At 48.4% G+C, this 16,420-nt stretch overlaps 1 protein-coding gene across 4 annotated transcripts in view; it reads right to left on the bottom strand.

Moving 5' to 3' along the window:
* Positions 1 to 15,939, bottom strand: part of SEL1L3 (SEL1L family member 3) — a 101,284-nt gene extending 85,345 nt beyond the window's left edge. For 2 of the 4 annotated variants that reach the window (XM_087864246.1, XM_087864247.1), the window contains exons 1-2: positions 15,675 to 15,937; positions 1,329 to 1,899 (exon numbers count right to left, since the gene is read on the bottom strand). In XM_087864246.1, the coding sequence (XP_087720372.1) occupies positions 1,329 to 1,899; positions 15,675 to 15,839 (736 nt within the window). In that variant the 5' untranslated portion in view covers positions 15,840 to 15,937. Of the gene's footprint in view, positions 1 to 1,328; positions 1,900 to 15,674 lie in introns of all 4 variants that reach the window. The other 2 variants (XM_087864248.1, XM_045771308.2) reach the window with 2 other exon arrangements.
* Positions 15,940 to 16,420: the final 481 nt, after the last annotated feature.

Genomic DNA, 16,420 nt, shown 5'->3' with positions numbered 1-16,420 from the left:
TTAAACAGATCCGTTAAGTTTCCCTTAGATACAGGGCTGTTTTGGGGTGGTCCCAGGAAATATTCATCGCCATTGTTTTCTCAGTGCTCTTAAGTCATCTTGCCCCCAAAGCAGTCCTCTTGAAGACCAGGAGGGGTCAGGCACCTCCCAAGGGAGGGTATGCTGTCACAGGACCGTGGGGATTGGGCCACAGTTACTCTAGATCTAAGTCCCACCAGCTCTGCCGCGACTCCAGAGGTCCCGGAGCTTTAAGATGCATCAGAGTCATGGGAGTGTGTTTAAAGTGCTGATTTCAGGGCCCCGCATGCCACAGATCCTGACTGAGTAGGGGTGGATGGATGGATGGATGGATGGATGGATGGATGGATGGGGCCCGGGAATCTGCATTGACAACAAGAGCCCTGTGTGATTCTGTCACAGCCGGTCCTGGGGCTACACTTCAGGAAACACTGTCAGGTTCCGAGTGAGTGCCCGGGAGCACACCAGGTTAGCTCCCCATTGCAGGACGAGCAGGAGAGCTGGCAGGTGCTCAGCACCCACACAGGAAGGTGTCCCTCATACCAATGGAGGTGTACCTCCATAGCAGAGATCTCCAACCCCGCGCTTAAGGAAGGGCATGGGGACCTCCTGTACGGGTCCTTCGGCGGCTGTAACCATGCGGCTTTTAGGATGAAATGCAGCGTTTGGACCCCATCATCATCGTGGCTACTTTTTGCTGAGTGCTGATTGTGTGTTGAGCAAATTACATCTCATTTAATTTTCACAACATGTTCTGAGGGGATTGTTATTTATCATCCCTATTTTACAGATAAGAAAACTGAGGCTCCCAGAATTTCAAGATTATAAGGGAATGTAGAAAGTCGCAGAGTAAGGAGTTGAACCCAGGGGCTCTGGGCTGAAAACTACCATGTGATACCACCTTTGGCATGAAGGCTCCTCTGGTTCTCATCTCCTCTGGGTTAAAACACTCCACTTTAAAATAACTGATACTCAAAGGATTCATGAAGGGAGAGAGGGAGGAAGCTTTTCCCAGGGTCTGTTTCGGTGGCATTAACACTCCTTTCCAACTTCAGACCCAAAGCTCTCAAGGTCCCTCCATGACCTCTGTGACTCTCCCATGCAGTCTATTCTCTCGTACCATTTCTTCTCTCTTCACCTCTTTACCCCCACCCCCTTTCCCCCCAAAGTCCTGAACTACAGACTCGGAGTGCCCGCCGTTTTCCCCACCTCCTCCACTGCCAGTGTAAGAACCTTCTCCTGCCAGCCTCTCGTGGTACAGGCTATCTGAAGAAAGGAGCATTAGGCTCCTTGCAAGGCAAACGACCTACCAGTTTCAAGAGGACACTGGGGAATCTTGTTTGCCCGAAGGTTCCAAATATAATCCATGTTCCACTCAAGGCACACTTGATGATCTTTGAAAGGGCGTTCGAAAGGCGGGACCGTCTTTAGCAGAGTATAATTCTTCGCTACAGCATGTAGCAAATTTTCCTCCCATTTAACATTCAAGTCTCCGCCACTGTATTTGTGAGTAATCCAGGCGCGTAGTATCACCGCGGATACTGAAATGGAGTGTCTGATGAAATAATCATCTCTATAAACCATGATGCTTGGAAATTTCACATGTACTATTTGTGTCCTGCTGGTGTGAAGATACTTCTCGTTCTTCCACCTCTTTTTGTACACAGGGATGCTACTTCTGAACTCAGATGAAACGACCGCTTCCAGACTGACAACACAAGGCTGGGAGCATAAGTACTCAACCGAGACTTCAGAAACATTGCGGACATTCCCTTCAAAGACGGTGAAATAAATAAAGTCTTTGTAAGCCACGCTCTGCTCGGCTTCGGGGGTCACTGACGTCGTCAGGGAAGTCTGCCTGCCCAAAGATGGCACAACGTTCTGAAAAAGAAAAAAAGGAAAGAAAGAAAGAAAGAGGTATAAAAAGTTGAAAAATCATCATATTAACAGCTATGTGAATCATTTTCCTGGGATAAAAAATATCCATCTACAGAAAGCACTGAATGCGGGACATAAAAGATGGCAAAACCACTCCCGAGCAATTAGAGGAAAACCAACACACACACAGATGAAGATTAGGCCACATTTAACTCTCTCCCCAGACTCACTAGCATCTGCTGATCAAAATGGGACTTTCAAAGCTACGTGGCAATCATTCTAGAGTCGCCTTCCAAATGCAGGAGCTAGTTCACAACAAACCCAGGAGCGGTGAGCCTGCCTTAGCGTGAAAAAGAGATGAGCCAGCTTCAGACATTTCCAAACCATTGTCCTGACTTCAAATGGCGATCAGATGCAGCCAAATCAAAGGGTAGGAGAAGAGTTCAAAGTGCACCCGAGAGGGAACATAACAGGGATGCCAACTTGGCCCCTCTTTCTCCTGTAAGTTCTGAGCCAGAACGAGCACGCGTGACGGATGGACCAGCAGGAGGTTTCCACTGCTTCAAATCACACACAGGCAGGCCGGGACCACAGACTGTGTCGTCTGATTCTTCCACCATGGACGGTGCTACGTGGGCCAAGAAAGATTTTAGCCCTGTGTTTATTTCTCTAGTTCTTTACATACGAAGTCCTCTTAAAATGGACATTCCTTGCAGGAGAAATCTTGGACGTTGGTCATGAGATCAAGGCAATGTTTTGAGCATAAGGCACTGACACATGGGTGCAAAGAGCTCTTCTAAATATAACTCTGTGATTCAGGCATCCAGAACACAAGAGTGGAAAGGTTACTTTGGACCACTTCACACCCATTAGTATGGCTATTATCCAAAAACAAAAACAAAACAAAAATAACAAACATTAGCAGGAGGTAGAGAAACCGGACTCCTGGTGCGTCACTGGTGGGAACGTGAAATGGGGCAGCAGTTCCTCAAAAAATTAAACAACGATTTACCACGTGATCCAGCAATTCCACTTCTGGCTATAAACCCAAAATAGTTGAAAACAGGGCCTCATAGACATACACCCATGTTCACAGCAGCATTAGTCATGATAGCCAAGAGGTAGAAATGACCTCAGTGAATAAAGATACACAAAATGTGGTACATACACACAGTGGAATATTATTCAGCCTTAAAAAGGAAGGGAAGACTGACACATGCTACAAGATGGATGAACTTTGAGGGCATTACACTGAGTGAAATAAGCCAGTCACAAGGAATAAATACTGTATGATGCAACTTATTTAAGAACCTGGAGCGGTCAGGTGCACAGAGCCAGAAGGGAGGATGGTGGATGCCAGGGATCGGGGTTGGCAGGGGCAGGGTTGGGGGGGAGGTGATCACGGGGACTTACTGTTTCATGAGCGCAGAGCTGCAGTTTTACAAGAGGAAAAGAGTTCTGGAGATGGATGGTGGTGATGGTTCCACCGCAATATGAACGGACTTAATGTCCCCCAACTGTACGCTTAGAAGTGGTGAAAACGGTAAATTTTATGCTGTGAACATTTTGACAAGTTTAAAGAAAAAGGTCAGTTTTCCAAAGAAGGAAGAACTAAGGACCCCTTTCTTCACTTCTAGCTGACGGTGGTAGGAGACGCAGAAGGGGCTAAGACACAAAGCTGGGTATCAGGGAACTGTTTACAAAGAGCAGTGACACCAGCAGAGTGTGATCGGGGCTCCCGTCAAACTATAAGCAAGTCCTAAAGGAGTACAGTCCCAGGTGAGGGTAATTCTACTAGGGCGGGGGAGGGGGGAACAGTCTAGAATAGCCTTCATGGAAAGAATGGTATTTCCGCTGGGCTGGGAGGGGTGAAGAGAAGTTCTTTAGGTAGAGAGGCCCAGGGAAGTCCCTGCAAGTGGTGTGAACAGCTAAAGCCGGAGCAACACAGGTGTCCTAGAGAGAGGGCAGATGGGTTTGACCAGAGAACAGAACCAGGCTAAAGACACAAAAAGACATGAAGATATGAAGCTGGAAAAAAAAAAAAAAAGGCAGAGTCCTGGCTCTACAGGACACTGAATCCCCCGGCCCAAGGTACGTGGACTTTCATTCTATGGACAGTGAAAAGTCAATGAAAGTTTCTGGAAAAAGGAGCAGTGTTTCCATTTGAAAGCACCGACCATCAATTAGAAACAAAGCTGACAATCAAAAAAAATGAGCACGTGAAACGACATAGTTCAACAATGAGTAAATTCCCTCTGGTAGTCAGAGAAAGGCAAGTCGAAACCACATGAAGAGATCAGTTTGAACTTACTAGGTTCCCAGAGATCAAAAAGTCCGATAACACACTGTCCCAGCCACACTGGCCTCGCATGTACTGCTGGTGAGAGTGATCTCTGTGGTCGGGGTCAGGCGGTATCCATCAGAAGTATGAATGCACCCACCCTCTGGGCAATAATTCCTCCTCTAGGGTTTTATCCTATCCATATACTCAAATTTGTGCAAAACGATGCGTGTGCAGGTTCGCACTGCAGCACTGCAACAGCAAAGACGAAGAACTAAATGTCCATCAAGACAGAGCAGGTTCAGTAAATGATAGGACATCCACTCCTGGGGTGCTAGGCAGCTATCAAAATGAGGAAGGGGTTCATGTACAGAGAATGAAATGATCTCCAAAGTTTGAAGTTTTTTTAAAAAACAAGGTTCAGAAGTATCATTTGAGTTTTTTTTTTTAAGAAAAGGAAAAATATATACACATTTGCTTGAATACCCATAGCACTGGTTGCTCGCGTGGAAAAGGATGAGGTGACCAGGAGACAGGCTAAGAGAGAGACGTGTGATGTGTATCCTTATTTATCTTTGGAATTTTGTACTACACGAATATTGGGGCAAGAAAACCAGAGGGGAGGGGGCGGGGGATGGGGAGAAAAGCAACTGTCCTAAAGATGAAAATACCTCTACGACATCGGCCAAAGCAACCTTTTTCATGATACATCTCCAAAGGCAAGAGAAACAAAAGATAAAATGAACTTGTGGGACTTCATCAAGATAAGAAGCTTCTGCACAGCCAAGGAAACAGTCAAACTAAGAGGCAGCCCATGGAATGGGAGAATATATTTGCAAATGATACTACAGATAAAAGACTGATATCCAAGATCTACAAAGAACTTCTCAAACTCAATACGCGAGAAACAAATCAACAAATCATAAAATGGGCAGAAGATACGAACAGACACTTTTCCAATGATGACATACAAATGGCTAACAGACACACGAAAAAATGTTCAAAATCATTAGCCATCAGGGAAATTCAAATCAAAACCACACTGAGATACCACCTTACGCCAGTTAGAATGGCAAAAATTGACAAGCCAAGAAACAACAATTGTTGGAGAGGATGTGGAGAAAGGGGATCCCTCCTATATTGTTGGTAGGAATGCAAGTTGGTACAGCCACTCTGGAAAACAGTGTGGAGGTCCCTTAAACAGTTAAAAATTGAGCTACCCTATGACCCAGCCACTGCACTACTGGGTATTTACCCCAAAGATACAGACGTAGTGAAGAGAAGGGCCATATGCACCCCAATGTTCATAGCAGCATTGTCCACAATAGCTAAATCGTGGAAGGAGCCGAGATGCCCTTCAACAGATGACTGGATTAAGAAGTTGTGGTCCATATATACAATGAAATACTACTCAGCTATCAAAAAGAACGAGTTCTCAACATTTGCAGCAACATGGACGGCACCGGAGGAGATAATGTTAAGTGAAATAAGTCAAGCAGAGAAAGACAATTATCATATGATTTCTCTCATCTATGGAACATAAGTACTAGGAAGATCGGTAGGGGAAGAAAGGGATAAAGAAGGGGGGGGTAATCAGAAGGGGGAATGAAGCATGAGAGACTATGGACTCTGAGAAACAAACTGAGGGCTTCAGAGGGGAGGGGGTGGGGGAATGGGATAGACCGGTGATGGGTAGTAAGGAGGGCACGTATTGCATGGTGCACTGGGTGTTATACACAACTAATGAATCATTGAACTTTACATCAAAAACCAGGGATGTACTGTATGGTGACTAACATAATATAATAATAAATAAAAAAAAAAAGAAAAGAAAAAACGTAGCTTCTCCAAGTGGCAGAGTGAGAAGGGCTGGCCATGGCTTTTGATTAGTCATGGGAAAACTGTGGGAAGAAATATGTAAAGAGGTGGGTACAGTCCAAACTGTCTGCCCCCGCAGTAAGAGGCTTAATTGTTTTATGCTCTCATTTATACTTCCAAATTACAGGGGGGAAAACAAACATAAAAATAATCTTATAATTAGAAGTAGCGACTGTTAGAGCGGACGAGCCCTTGGTGATGAGCCAGCCCACCCCATTCTTTCAACAAGGCAATGATCACGGAGAGCGGAGAGGCCATGTTCTCCGGCATCACCCAGCTGGTGGCTTCACAGACACAAGCCCAGGAGCCCGGCCCCTTGCTTTCACTCCCTCTCCCACGTTCTCCACCCCACAGCACACAACAGCAAGACTACAGAGAGTTGCCAGGCAGAGTTCTGCTTTCTTGTGACTAGAGATACCCCAGCATTCGTCCACAAGTGGCGGTTTGTTCATTCAGCCAGAAGTGCCAAGAGGTGGCCTCCTTCTCAAGATGCGAATCCAGCCGATGAGCCCACCGCAGAGGCGGGCGCCCCTCATTCCAAGTGCCCCTCATGCCACCGTCACTCAATTCCCCATTTGCCCCAATGAGGCAACAGAGAGCAGAGTCCAGGACATGCTGTGGTATATTGAATATCACCTTGTGTTCTTTTTCAAAGAATGACTTAAAACCTCTTCCTCGTTCCTTTTACGTATACCTTAAAAACTCACCCCAGACCTCTTCTCCCACGGCAATATTTTTTTAAATCATGTTTTTCTTGCTGACGCTAGGAACTCCAGGTAATACTTCTTTTGAGCAGAATTCTGGGGGAAAGGCTATGTGATTTCCCGAGATCTCATTGCAAAGTGCAGCTAGTAGTAATCTCACTACTTTACATCTTGGTGCTAAACATGCATCAGGCCACTGTCCCACATTAATAAAACTGGTTTCAGCTTCGCTTGATGACCCATGACTTTCCGGACGTCGGGCTCATCGTCGCCGAGACCAGCGGTGACAGATGAGAATGAAGAAGGTAGAGGACACCTGACCGTGTTCTCCCTCCAGTCCCTTCCCTCAAAATTCAGCTTTAAAGGAAATCTCTATATATGCAGATGAAGATTATTTATTTTCACCTACTTCAGAGCCTCAAGTGCAAGAAAAGTAAATCCAAGGTGTGTGGGTTCTAGACGCGTGCCACTGGATACAGAAGCCACGAGTCCTATGAAGCGCTGGTAATGGGGCTGGTCCAAATCGCTGTGAGCGTACAATACACACTGGATTTCAAAGGCAATTTTCTTTAAAAATGCAAAATATCTCCTGAATAGTTCTTATCCCGATTACATGTTGACATGACCATATCCAGATGCAGTGAGTTAAATAAAATTTATTACTAAAATTAGTTTCACCTGTCACTCTTTAAACGTGGCTATTAGAGAATCTGAAAGTACACATGGGGCTCGTAGTTGTGGCTTACATTTTATTTCTACTGGATGCTGCTATTTTGAAGTTAGCAGACTTTCCCTGTAAAAAAAGAGCCATATGGTAGGTATTTTAGGTTTTGCAGGCCACTTGGTGTCCATGAAAAACTACTTAGCTCTGCTGTGGAATCAAGAAGGCAGCCCCAGACAACCAACTCGTAAGCGAAGGAGCGCAGCTGTGGTCCGGCTCGACTCTGTTTACAAAAACAGGCAGCTGGCTGCACCCGCGGGCCATAGCTTGCCGACTCCCCTTCTAGATTACCGAGCTCTGATTCTAGACTTCGAGTTTTGGAAAACACAACCTGACAATATGCTTTTCAAAGGAATGATTCTATGGGAGAAATGCGATGAATAACCCAATTAGGCATAATTTCATAGACGTGTGGTTGATGGCGCTTGATTTGTTATTTTTCTAACGTTCCTTGGCGGCGGTGTTGACATCTTGCTATTGTTTCTTTCAATAGAGGTCTAAGTGGGATGAGAAGTTAGAGCTAGGCTGGGTGCAAAAAAAATTTCATGGACTGAGTAAGATGAATTTGAGAAGTGGGAGAAGCATGAGTACAAGAGAAGGACAGTTTCAGGGATGGACAATGTTTTCATGATAGGATCAGGGCGTGCTGGCCCCAAAGGGGACCTCAGAAGCACTGTACATGGCTGTAGGGGCGTGGTCCAAATCCCTCAAAAGGCACGACGGCCTTCAGTCTGGGGCAGCTATGCAATGCAGGAAGCTGGCATCTTGTGGATTGGAGCAGACCCAGTGGGCAGCTGCTCCGCCATGAGTTGTGGCCACCTCTGTTATGTACAAAACCAACACCGATTAGCAACACATCACACTCTAAATATTGATTAAGCTGAAGCTGATTTCCTGGCTCAAGTCATGTGTGTGGTTATGAGCTGTTTCCTGCCAGGAAAATAAGGCAATTAACTTGAAGAGTTTCAGCTACAGGCATGACACGTGTCCAACCTTCATAGGTATTTTCACATGCCAGGTTGCATTAACCGAAGTGAAAAATTACCCAGTCGTTCCTTTGCTTGGAAATTATGAGGTCAGAGTCCCTGTCTTATTCATTGTTATGTCTCTGGCTTCTCAAAGAGAACTTGGCACACAGTAGGATTTTGGTTAAGTGTTTCCTGCTGAAGTAAAATCCTGGGCATGAGCATTTCTGCCAGGAGCCTCTGTGGTCCGTCTCAGGTCACAGCTCCCAGGGGCACCTGCATATAAACTGGAGGACTTGATCCAATCCTGAGTCCCCGCCACCCTTTCCCGACATCCACAAGTTCTTTTGTGAGGGGGACCCTCTCCACTTCTCTTTTCCCATCCAGCCTCATCCATCTCCTTGGGAAGAACCCTCACCCTTTGCCTCTCACTGGGCCCCTGGGGGTCACAGCTACGTGGGGACTGCGAGGTCAGGGAAGGTGGCACTGTGGCACGTACCTTACCCACTTCAGGTGGACTTCTGTCAGCTATCAAGTCCCTCCAGACCTTTCAGACTACCGCCCTACCTCCTAGAACTTTTCCATTTCTCCACACCAAAAATACGAATTCAATGTTCACTATGTCCTACCCCTCTTCCCCCTGTTGGACTCCTCTTCATCCAGCAAGTTCACCCATGCTAATGTGATAATGAAAAAGGACGGCAGTAATGTCACATATCTGCATTGCTGTGCCTGCCTAGGGGAGATAATGCCTTAAAAGCAAAGCCCAAATGCACTGCCACTATAAGCAAGATTTGGGGGGTGAGTGGGGGCATTTCTGTGCCCCTCAAGTTATGCCATTTAGGCAGCCACGGAGATGCGCTACCTCGGAAGCGGCGGGTCGGCTCCGCACACAATGGAGCTGGGCTCTGAAAGATGCCCGAGCCCTCAAACATCTGTTTACACCACAAGTAAGCCTTAATCAAAGTCAAATTTGACAATGTCACACACACTCTCAAAACAGACTCCCTCATGTTTGTCTAATTGTGTATATTGTACATTTTTTTAAAGAAAGAAATGGGTCAGTTAATGTCGTGTTCATGATAAAAGACCCCAAATTGGAGATCGAAATGCATTCAAGTCAGAGTGGAGAAACAGATGAATGTATGTATCTTCTGGATGGAAAAAAAACCCTATCAATTCTGTCTAAGCTTCTTTTAGGATGACTGCATCCGATGCCTTCAAACAAAATCAATAAGAAATTCTATTCAAATAACCCTCCCTGTTCCGAAAAGCTGAGAAAACGTGGCTCTTTTCTCTTATATGGACCACTTGTTATTTAAGGAAGGGATGGAGAGATTGAAACACCTTCAATCATTCGCGTCTTGTCATGGGAAATTTTACACTAACACGTGTGTGCGGTGGGCTCATGTGTGCACACAATTATTGAGCGCCTCTTTTTCTCATTCCTGCCCATTCCGCCCTATTAGTCACCTAAGAAAACCTTGCTCATGAGAAACAAACTGAGGGCTACAGAGGGGAGGGGGGTGGGGGAATGGGCTAGACCGGTGATGGGTAGTAAGGAGGGCACGTATTGCATGGTGCACTGGGTGTTATACACAACTAATGAATCATCGAGCCTTACATCGAAAACCGGGGATGTACTGTATGGTGACTAACATAATATAATAAAAAATCATTATTAATAAAAAAAAAGAAAAAAGAAAAAAAAAGAAAACCTTGCTCATGAGTACTTTCTCTCCAGACTGGCTGAATCAAACTTTCCATAGGTCAAAAGGTCATTGCAATGGCCTAAAAGTCCTACTTTTCCAATTTCCACTGATTAGAAGTAAGCAAAAATCCTGTTTATGTCACAAAGCCTGCAATTAAACAGAATGGGCAGTGATGTCCGTACGGACTCCGAAATCTCAATGTGTCTTAGGCACCACTTCCCAGTCGACCAATCTGCCTTCGAAACCTGAGAGCTGCCTAGAGAAATGCCATCACGACAATGAGCAATACTCCTAGTCGTATTGGGTCCCCTCCTCTCTTTAATACTGTTTGATACGCTATTTCTTTTTAACTTAAATCATGAGGGTAACCAAGGTTTGGTTTGGTTTAATTTCACTGAATAACTACGTGCCGGGCATTGGGACAGAGGCAGCAAGTCCCTCTTCTCACTCACTTCTAACCTCATCCTTTCATAAAGAAGTTCATAGACCTTCTCCCTTCAAATCTAATCTTCACGACAGCTCTGAGAGGGACACAGCATTCCAGTTTTACAACTGAGAAAATGGAACGGATTCAGAGAGGGGGAGTCATTTGCCCAAGGTGCTCAAAAACAGCTCCTCAAAAACAGAACCAAAATTCAAATTCCTCTCGGACTCCACAGTCAGTGATAGTGTCCCTCTCGCCTTCCAGAAACGCCCAAAATGAGGCCCTTGACTCACCAACTGATCTCTACACCTGTCCCACTTTCTGGCCACAGGTGGGGGAAAGTTAAGACTTGGCTCACTCTCATCTTGAAGGTGGAGGGGGTGGGGGGAGTGGGGGCTAAGATCCTACCAGGTCATTACACCTTGTGCCTGGAGAGGGTAGGCATTAGTTTACCCACAAACATACACACGGCACTGCGCCAACTCCCCAACTCAGTTAAGCCCTTCTTTGGAGGACGATGTCAGAAATAAGAGCAGCCAAAGCAGAATGTCCTCAGAAATCCCCCCCATGCCCCGCAGCCCTCCTGCCCCCGGGTCCTTTCTCAGGGGAACAGGATGAGCCAATAAACAGCTTAACTGAATTCACTTGAGGCTATTTACGGTCTACTCGCGACTATCCATCTCTGTGAACTGCCTGGGTTCTCGACGCCTCGTCCACCTTTCCTCTACCTGCTTCCTTCTGCCAATTCATGCCTCCCATACTTTTGCCAAGAGAAATAGAAAGGTATAGAAAGCAAGAGGCAAACACCATGGCCTGGGGATTTTAGGAGCTCTGGTCAGGGTGATGTGGCCTCTATTGGCTGACGGGAAGGTTGAAGCTGATCTCTATATTTCAAATACCCGTTTTCGCTCTTGCACAAAGGAGATAATGGAGAGTCTCTATACCTTGTGTTGATCTTCCTGGGGCCCGTGTTACACACAGAGGAAGGAGTTCACGAACACCACCAGAGGGATAACCCGATGGTCTGTGGCCACTGACGGAGAATTCCGTCACAGCCACCATAGGTCTGCTAACCATCCCCACATACATCTGTGCCACCAATGCCCTCTTACGTCTTTGTCCTCTGGTTGTCTAACAAGTGCAAATGTCCGCTCTGAATATTTCAGCTCTACAGCTGACATCAATACTAACCATTGTGAGATCTGTTTTTCTCATTTCAGAAAAAATTATACATTCAAGACCAGCATTCGGAAAGGACAGAAATGCCTTCCACAAGTGCCACCATCACAGATGGGGCTGGGGCAGCCTCAGCTGGTCTGGCCAGGTCTGGAGGAAGGTACGAGGTAATGACGTATGGGAATGGCCAGGGGGTCTGCTGGCAGTCCTGATCAGACCACACCACTCAGCACCAGGCACCTCCGCGGAAGCGATTCTGTTACCTTTTCCTTTCCGGGCCCTCACCCTCTCTGAGGAGGCTCTCTGCCTCTTGACCTCTGGTGACCTTAGAATTTTCTGGAAGCCGCTGGAACCAGGGATCATCTTTTCAGAGATCTGCTTGGCATCGTTCCGTGACTTATCTTTCAGGCCTCGACACAATTATTCATGCTTTGGCAGTATCCTAGCTACAGTCACAGTACTGTTCTTGGGCTGCCACTGAAGGTTACTCTGTCCCAGCCAATGGGGAAGAAAGACGCCCGTTGCCTCAGGACCCTGGCTCCGGGAAGCATGCTCCCTATGAGGGCAGGGGCTTAAAGGCATCTGTTCAGAAAACCACTTTCAACCTCTAGTCCTTGCAAACGAGCAAACAGGTGGGGATAGCACAAAGTGGGAATCGGCCCCCAAATCACAGACAACTTGGCTTTGGAATGCATTGCAAGGCTCACTCGCTCTACACCTGGACACACATTCATACACACGCCCAGGGCTAACCTCCACCAGCTGCCTCCAGACGAGAGGGAGACCCTATCTTTTACCTCTCCGTGGCAAGTATTTTCTGGTTTCACCTTTTTTTTTTTTTTTTCTCATTAACATCCTGCTTCTATTCTCTGGCCTGTGCTTCCTGCTTTGTATATTTTAGGCTACTTTAGACATGACCTCACATCCTGGCCAATTGCACAGTGGCTGCTAATTGTAAGAGCTTTGCTAATGGCCCATGCATCTATGTATGAGAGGAACGAGCGCAAAGCAGCAAAATGCAGAAAGCAGTAAGTTAGCATGCCTGAGAACTGGGTTTCTGGAAGTAGACAGACTTGGGGTTCAATCTTGAACTACCTGTGTGGCCCAGGGCAACTTACTTAACCTCTCTGAGTCTTAGTTACCTCACCCAAATGAGGATCGTAACAGGTCCTACTTCACAAAGTTGTCCTTAAAATTAATACTGGAGAATGCGGGGCGCCTGGGGGGTTAAGCGTCCGACTCTTGATTGCAACTCGGGTCATTATCTCAGGGTCCTGGGATCGAGCCCCGCATCGAGCCCCAATCGGGCTCCACGTTCAGTGGGGAGTCTGCTTAAGGATTCTCTCCCTCTTCCTCTGCCTCTCCCCCTGCTCACACATGTTCTCTCTCAAATAAATAAATAAATCTTTAAAAAAAATACTGGATAATGCATATAAACGACCTAGTACAATGCAAACTATTATTATTATTTATGTTTCCAAATTATGGGATAGCTTTCTCCCTCTGGTGTTTACCTGTTCCTGAGATCCTGCCTAGCTATTCTGTTCCACGTCTACCCTCCACCTGCCCGCCTCCCCTCCACCTGCCCGCCTTGCCTCCCCTGAGCAATCACTTCCTCTAGGCAGTATTCCTTGACAAGGAGAATGGACACAATTATGCCTTTTTTTCCCCCTCTGTCATTTTCTGTATCTCATGCTTCAGGCAGATGGTCCCCACTTTGCACAGTGAATTTCTCCAAGGTCAGGAAGCCTCACCTTTCACTAGAGGCTCAGACAGCACATACCTCTAGAGCAGAATCCTACGGAAATAGCTAGACCTTTAGAACAAAAGGTGAAGCCCATCTTCCAAATCACACTTTTGCTTTCCTGGGCTTGACAAAAGCTTCTCATTCAGTGGCAAAATGGTTTGCTTGTTTACCAAAGTCTTTCCTACATAGTAGCCTATCTGAAGCCCATCTGAAGGAAACACACACAGTCAGGAAGCACTGACATTTCCCTCTTCACGACGGTTCCAAAATCCAATCCTTCCCTGTCTGCCAAGACACTCAGTCATGCTCCGGTTAGTTCCCACATTATGGTATTTTCTATAATCTCTCTCTTCGGAGCCCTGACCTCACCACTTCGCTACCTTACTCCGTGCATAGCATCTCTGTCTCCTCTCTGTGACCTGTTCCCTTAAATCCCCCTTGGTCCAAATAGAACTTTCCTACTTGCTCCCTCCTCTGCCTCTGTTCCCGCAGACCACCAGGCCTATAGGCTTTGCTCCTGTTACTCTGATTTCTCAGAATCATCAAGAAGCTGTCTCTCCTTGCCGGTCTTCGGATTTCCGCGTGGAACTTTCCAGACCACCTGTACATTAATAGTTCACACACTATTTTACTACATCATTTCTGTCCCTGTGGGTAACCAGTGCCTTGTGGACGGGGATCATCTGTTTAAACTGAAACCCTGTCATTTGTTTTGGCAGTTGTATTTATAAGCCTGTGTGCTCTAACCCTGTGGCATAAATATTAAATAATAATAATACCTCTCAGGTGAAAAAAAAATGCATGTTAACTGACAACTTCTTCTGAAGATATCAAGTAAATCCAACCACGGAATTCGGTACTGGTTAACTTTAAAACAGGAGGAAAAGTGTGGATTGCTCAACAGGTAGGCGCTACAGCAGAATTAGAATTTGCATTTGTACACGCTCTCGCTTCAAGAAATGCAACAGCTGAGAAGTAAAGAGTGTTAAAAGAAACTTGGGCTGGGTGGCAATTTCTTCGGAATCAAATCCTAATGCCTGACAATGTCTCCCAAGCAGTTTTTAGCCTCTAAGAAGAAAGACTCCAAATAATGGCGATACCATAGAAGTGAGAACAATTCTGGACAATGACACTGCTCAATTTTAAGCATTCTGTGAATTTCCTATTACATCAGTTTCATGATTCAGCAATTTCGATTTCATTTATTTACAGTAATATGTGGCGAGATAACCCCAGGTTTCCGCAGGATCCTGGAACATAAGGTAGGCTGGACAGGAAGGGTGTCGCCTTCTGTAAATTTACTATTGTTTAGGAGAATTCAAAGCAGAAGAAAGAAAACCATCAAAAGAATTGGGGGATATTCTCCCACCTTGTTCTGAGGGTTTAAATTATTCTGGTATTTTAAATGAGCTGGTTTTGAAAAATAGGTTACTGCCATTTAGGTGATGACTGAAACCGAAGCCAAGAAGAGTGCAAATGGTAAACTGACGTGCCTAACCCAAGCGTATTCTCTGAAATGACAATGTTCAAGACGCAGCTAAAGTCCCCACTCTGGCGGTAAGCGTGTTACAAAGAACTCGATTTCGTTCTGGCATCCGCAACTTGGCCGGAGTGACCACGGAGGAGTTGAAGAGCGCTGGAAACGCGAGGGTTCGTTGCCGGCGCGTTGGCAGAACACGGTCCGGGCCATGAGGACCCGGCGGAAACTACACGGAGGTTCGAGGCGGGCGGCGCTCGCCGACAGAGAGAGGCGAAGTTGGGCTCGGGAAGGCAAGGAGCTGCGAGACTGCGAGGGAAGCCCAGGGACGGGGAGGGAGGGGGCTGGAGAGCCGCGCGCGGCGCCTGGGGAGGAAACGCGGCTGGCGCGGCTCCAGGCGGCGCGGGGCACGGGAGGGGGTCTCGAGGGGAACCTCGCCCGGGTCTGCAGCGCGTCTCGGAGGAAGAGGGACGGACACGAGCGAGAGCGCCGCGCCGCAAGTCCGGTCCACGCACCCCTCTCGGCGCCCCGGCTCCCCATCCCAGGTGCCGGCGCGCCCGGGGCGCAGCGGCCAGGAAGCGAGCAAACTAGCAGCGCCGTACCGCCCGGCGAGGCGGAGGTCCCCGGCCGCCCCCGCCCGCGTCCCCGGGGCCCCGCGCGGAGGGGAGGACCCGGGCAGGGTCCGGCGCTCACCAGGTAGCAGAATAGGAGCAGCGCGCAGGCAGGGCGGCCGCCGAGGCCCGGGGGGACGCCGCCGCTCGGGGGGGCCATGGCTACGGCCCGGGGACCGACCGCGGGCGGCGGGGGTTGTTGCTGCTGCTGCCGCGGCCACCCGAGCCCCGAGCCGCGCCGCTGCATGGCGAGGCCGCCCGGATCCGGGCCAGAGCAGGTCACCTGGTGCAGGGACCGGCCCCCGCCCGAGGCGCCACCTTCCCGCCCGCCCCCGGCCGGGCCGGCCGCCGCCGCGCGCGGGGCCACCTGCCGCCGCCGCCGGACCCGCCGCCGCCGCCACTGCCGCTCCCGCCGTCGCCGCCCCCGCAGCCCCAGCCGAGCGCCGGCTCCTCCCCGCCTCCCAGAGCCCGTCCCCTCCCTCCCCTCTGCCTCCCAGCCCAGCCCGCCCCCCGGCCGCTGCCCGGGACCCCGGCTGCCACCCCCCGGGGCGGCCGGCGCCCCCGCAGGTGGCCACTGACCCGGGTCCCGCCCCCTGGCCGCCGCCCCCCGCCGGGTTCCCTGGGCTCCCTGCTCGCCCCCCACCCTTTCCCTTTATTCGCTTTCCTCCCCCGCCCCCCTTCGGCGCTCTTCCTGTCCGCGAGCCCTCTCTCCCCTCCCTCCGTTCCCCCTTTTCCCTCTCCCCCATCTCCTGCTCGCACCTTTCTTTTCCTCACCCCCTCTTTCTCCCACTTTCTGCCTTTTCTCCCGGTTCTTTCTCTCCCTCTCCT

This window comes from Ursus americanus, chromosome 8 (assembly GCF_024610735.1).
Source record: "Ursus americanus isolate L20-20 chromosome 8, mUrsAme1.1.p, whole genome shotgun sequence".
NCBI classification, from domain to species: domain Eukaryota; kingdom Metazoa; phylum Chordata; class Mammalia; order Carnivora; family Ursidae; genus Ursus; species Ursus americanus.
The sequence above is the reverse complement of the archived record's forward strand: the minus strand, read 5'-3'. Positions and strand labels throughout refer to the sequence as shown.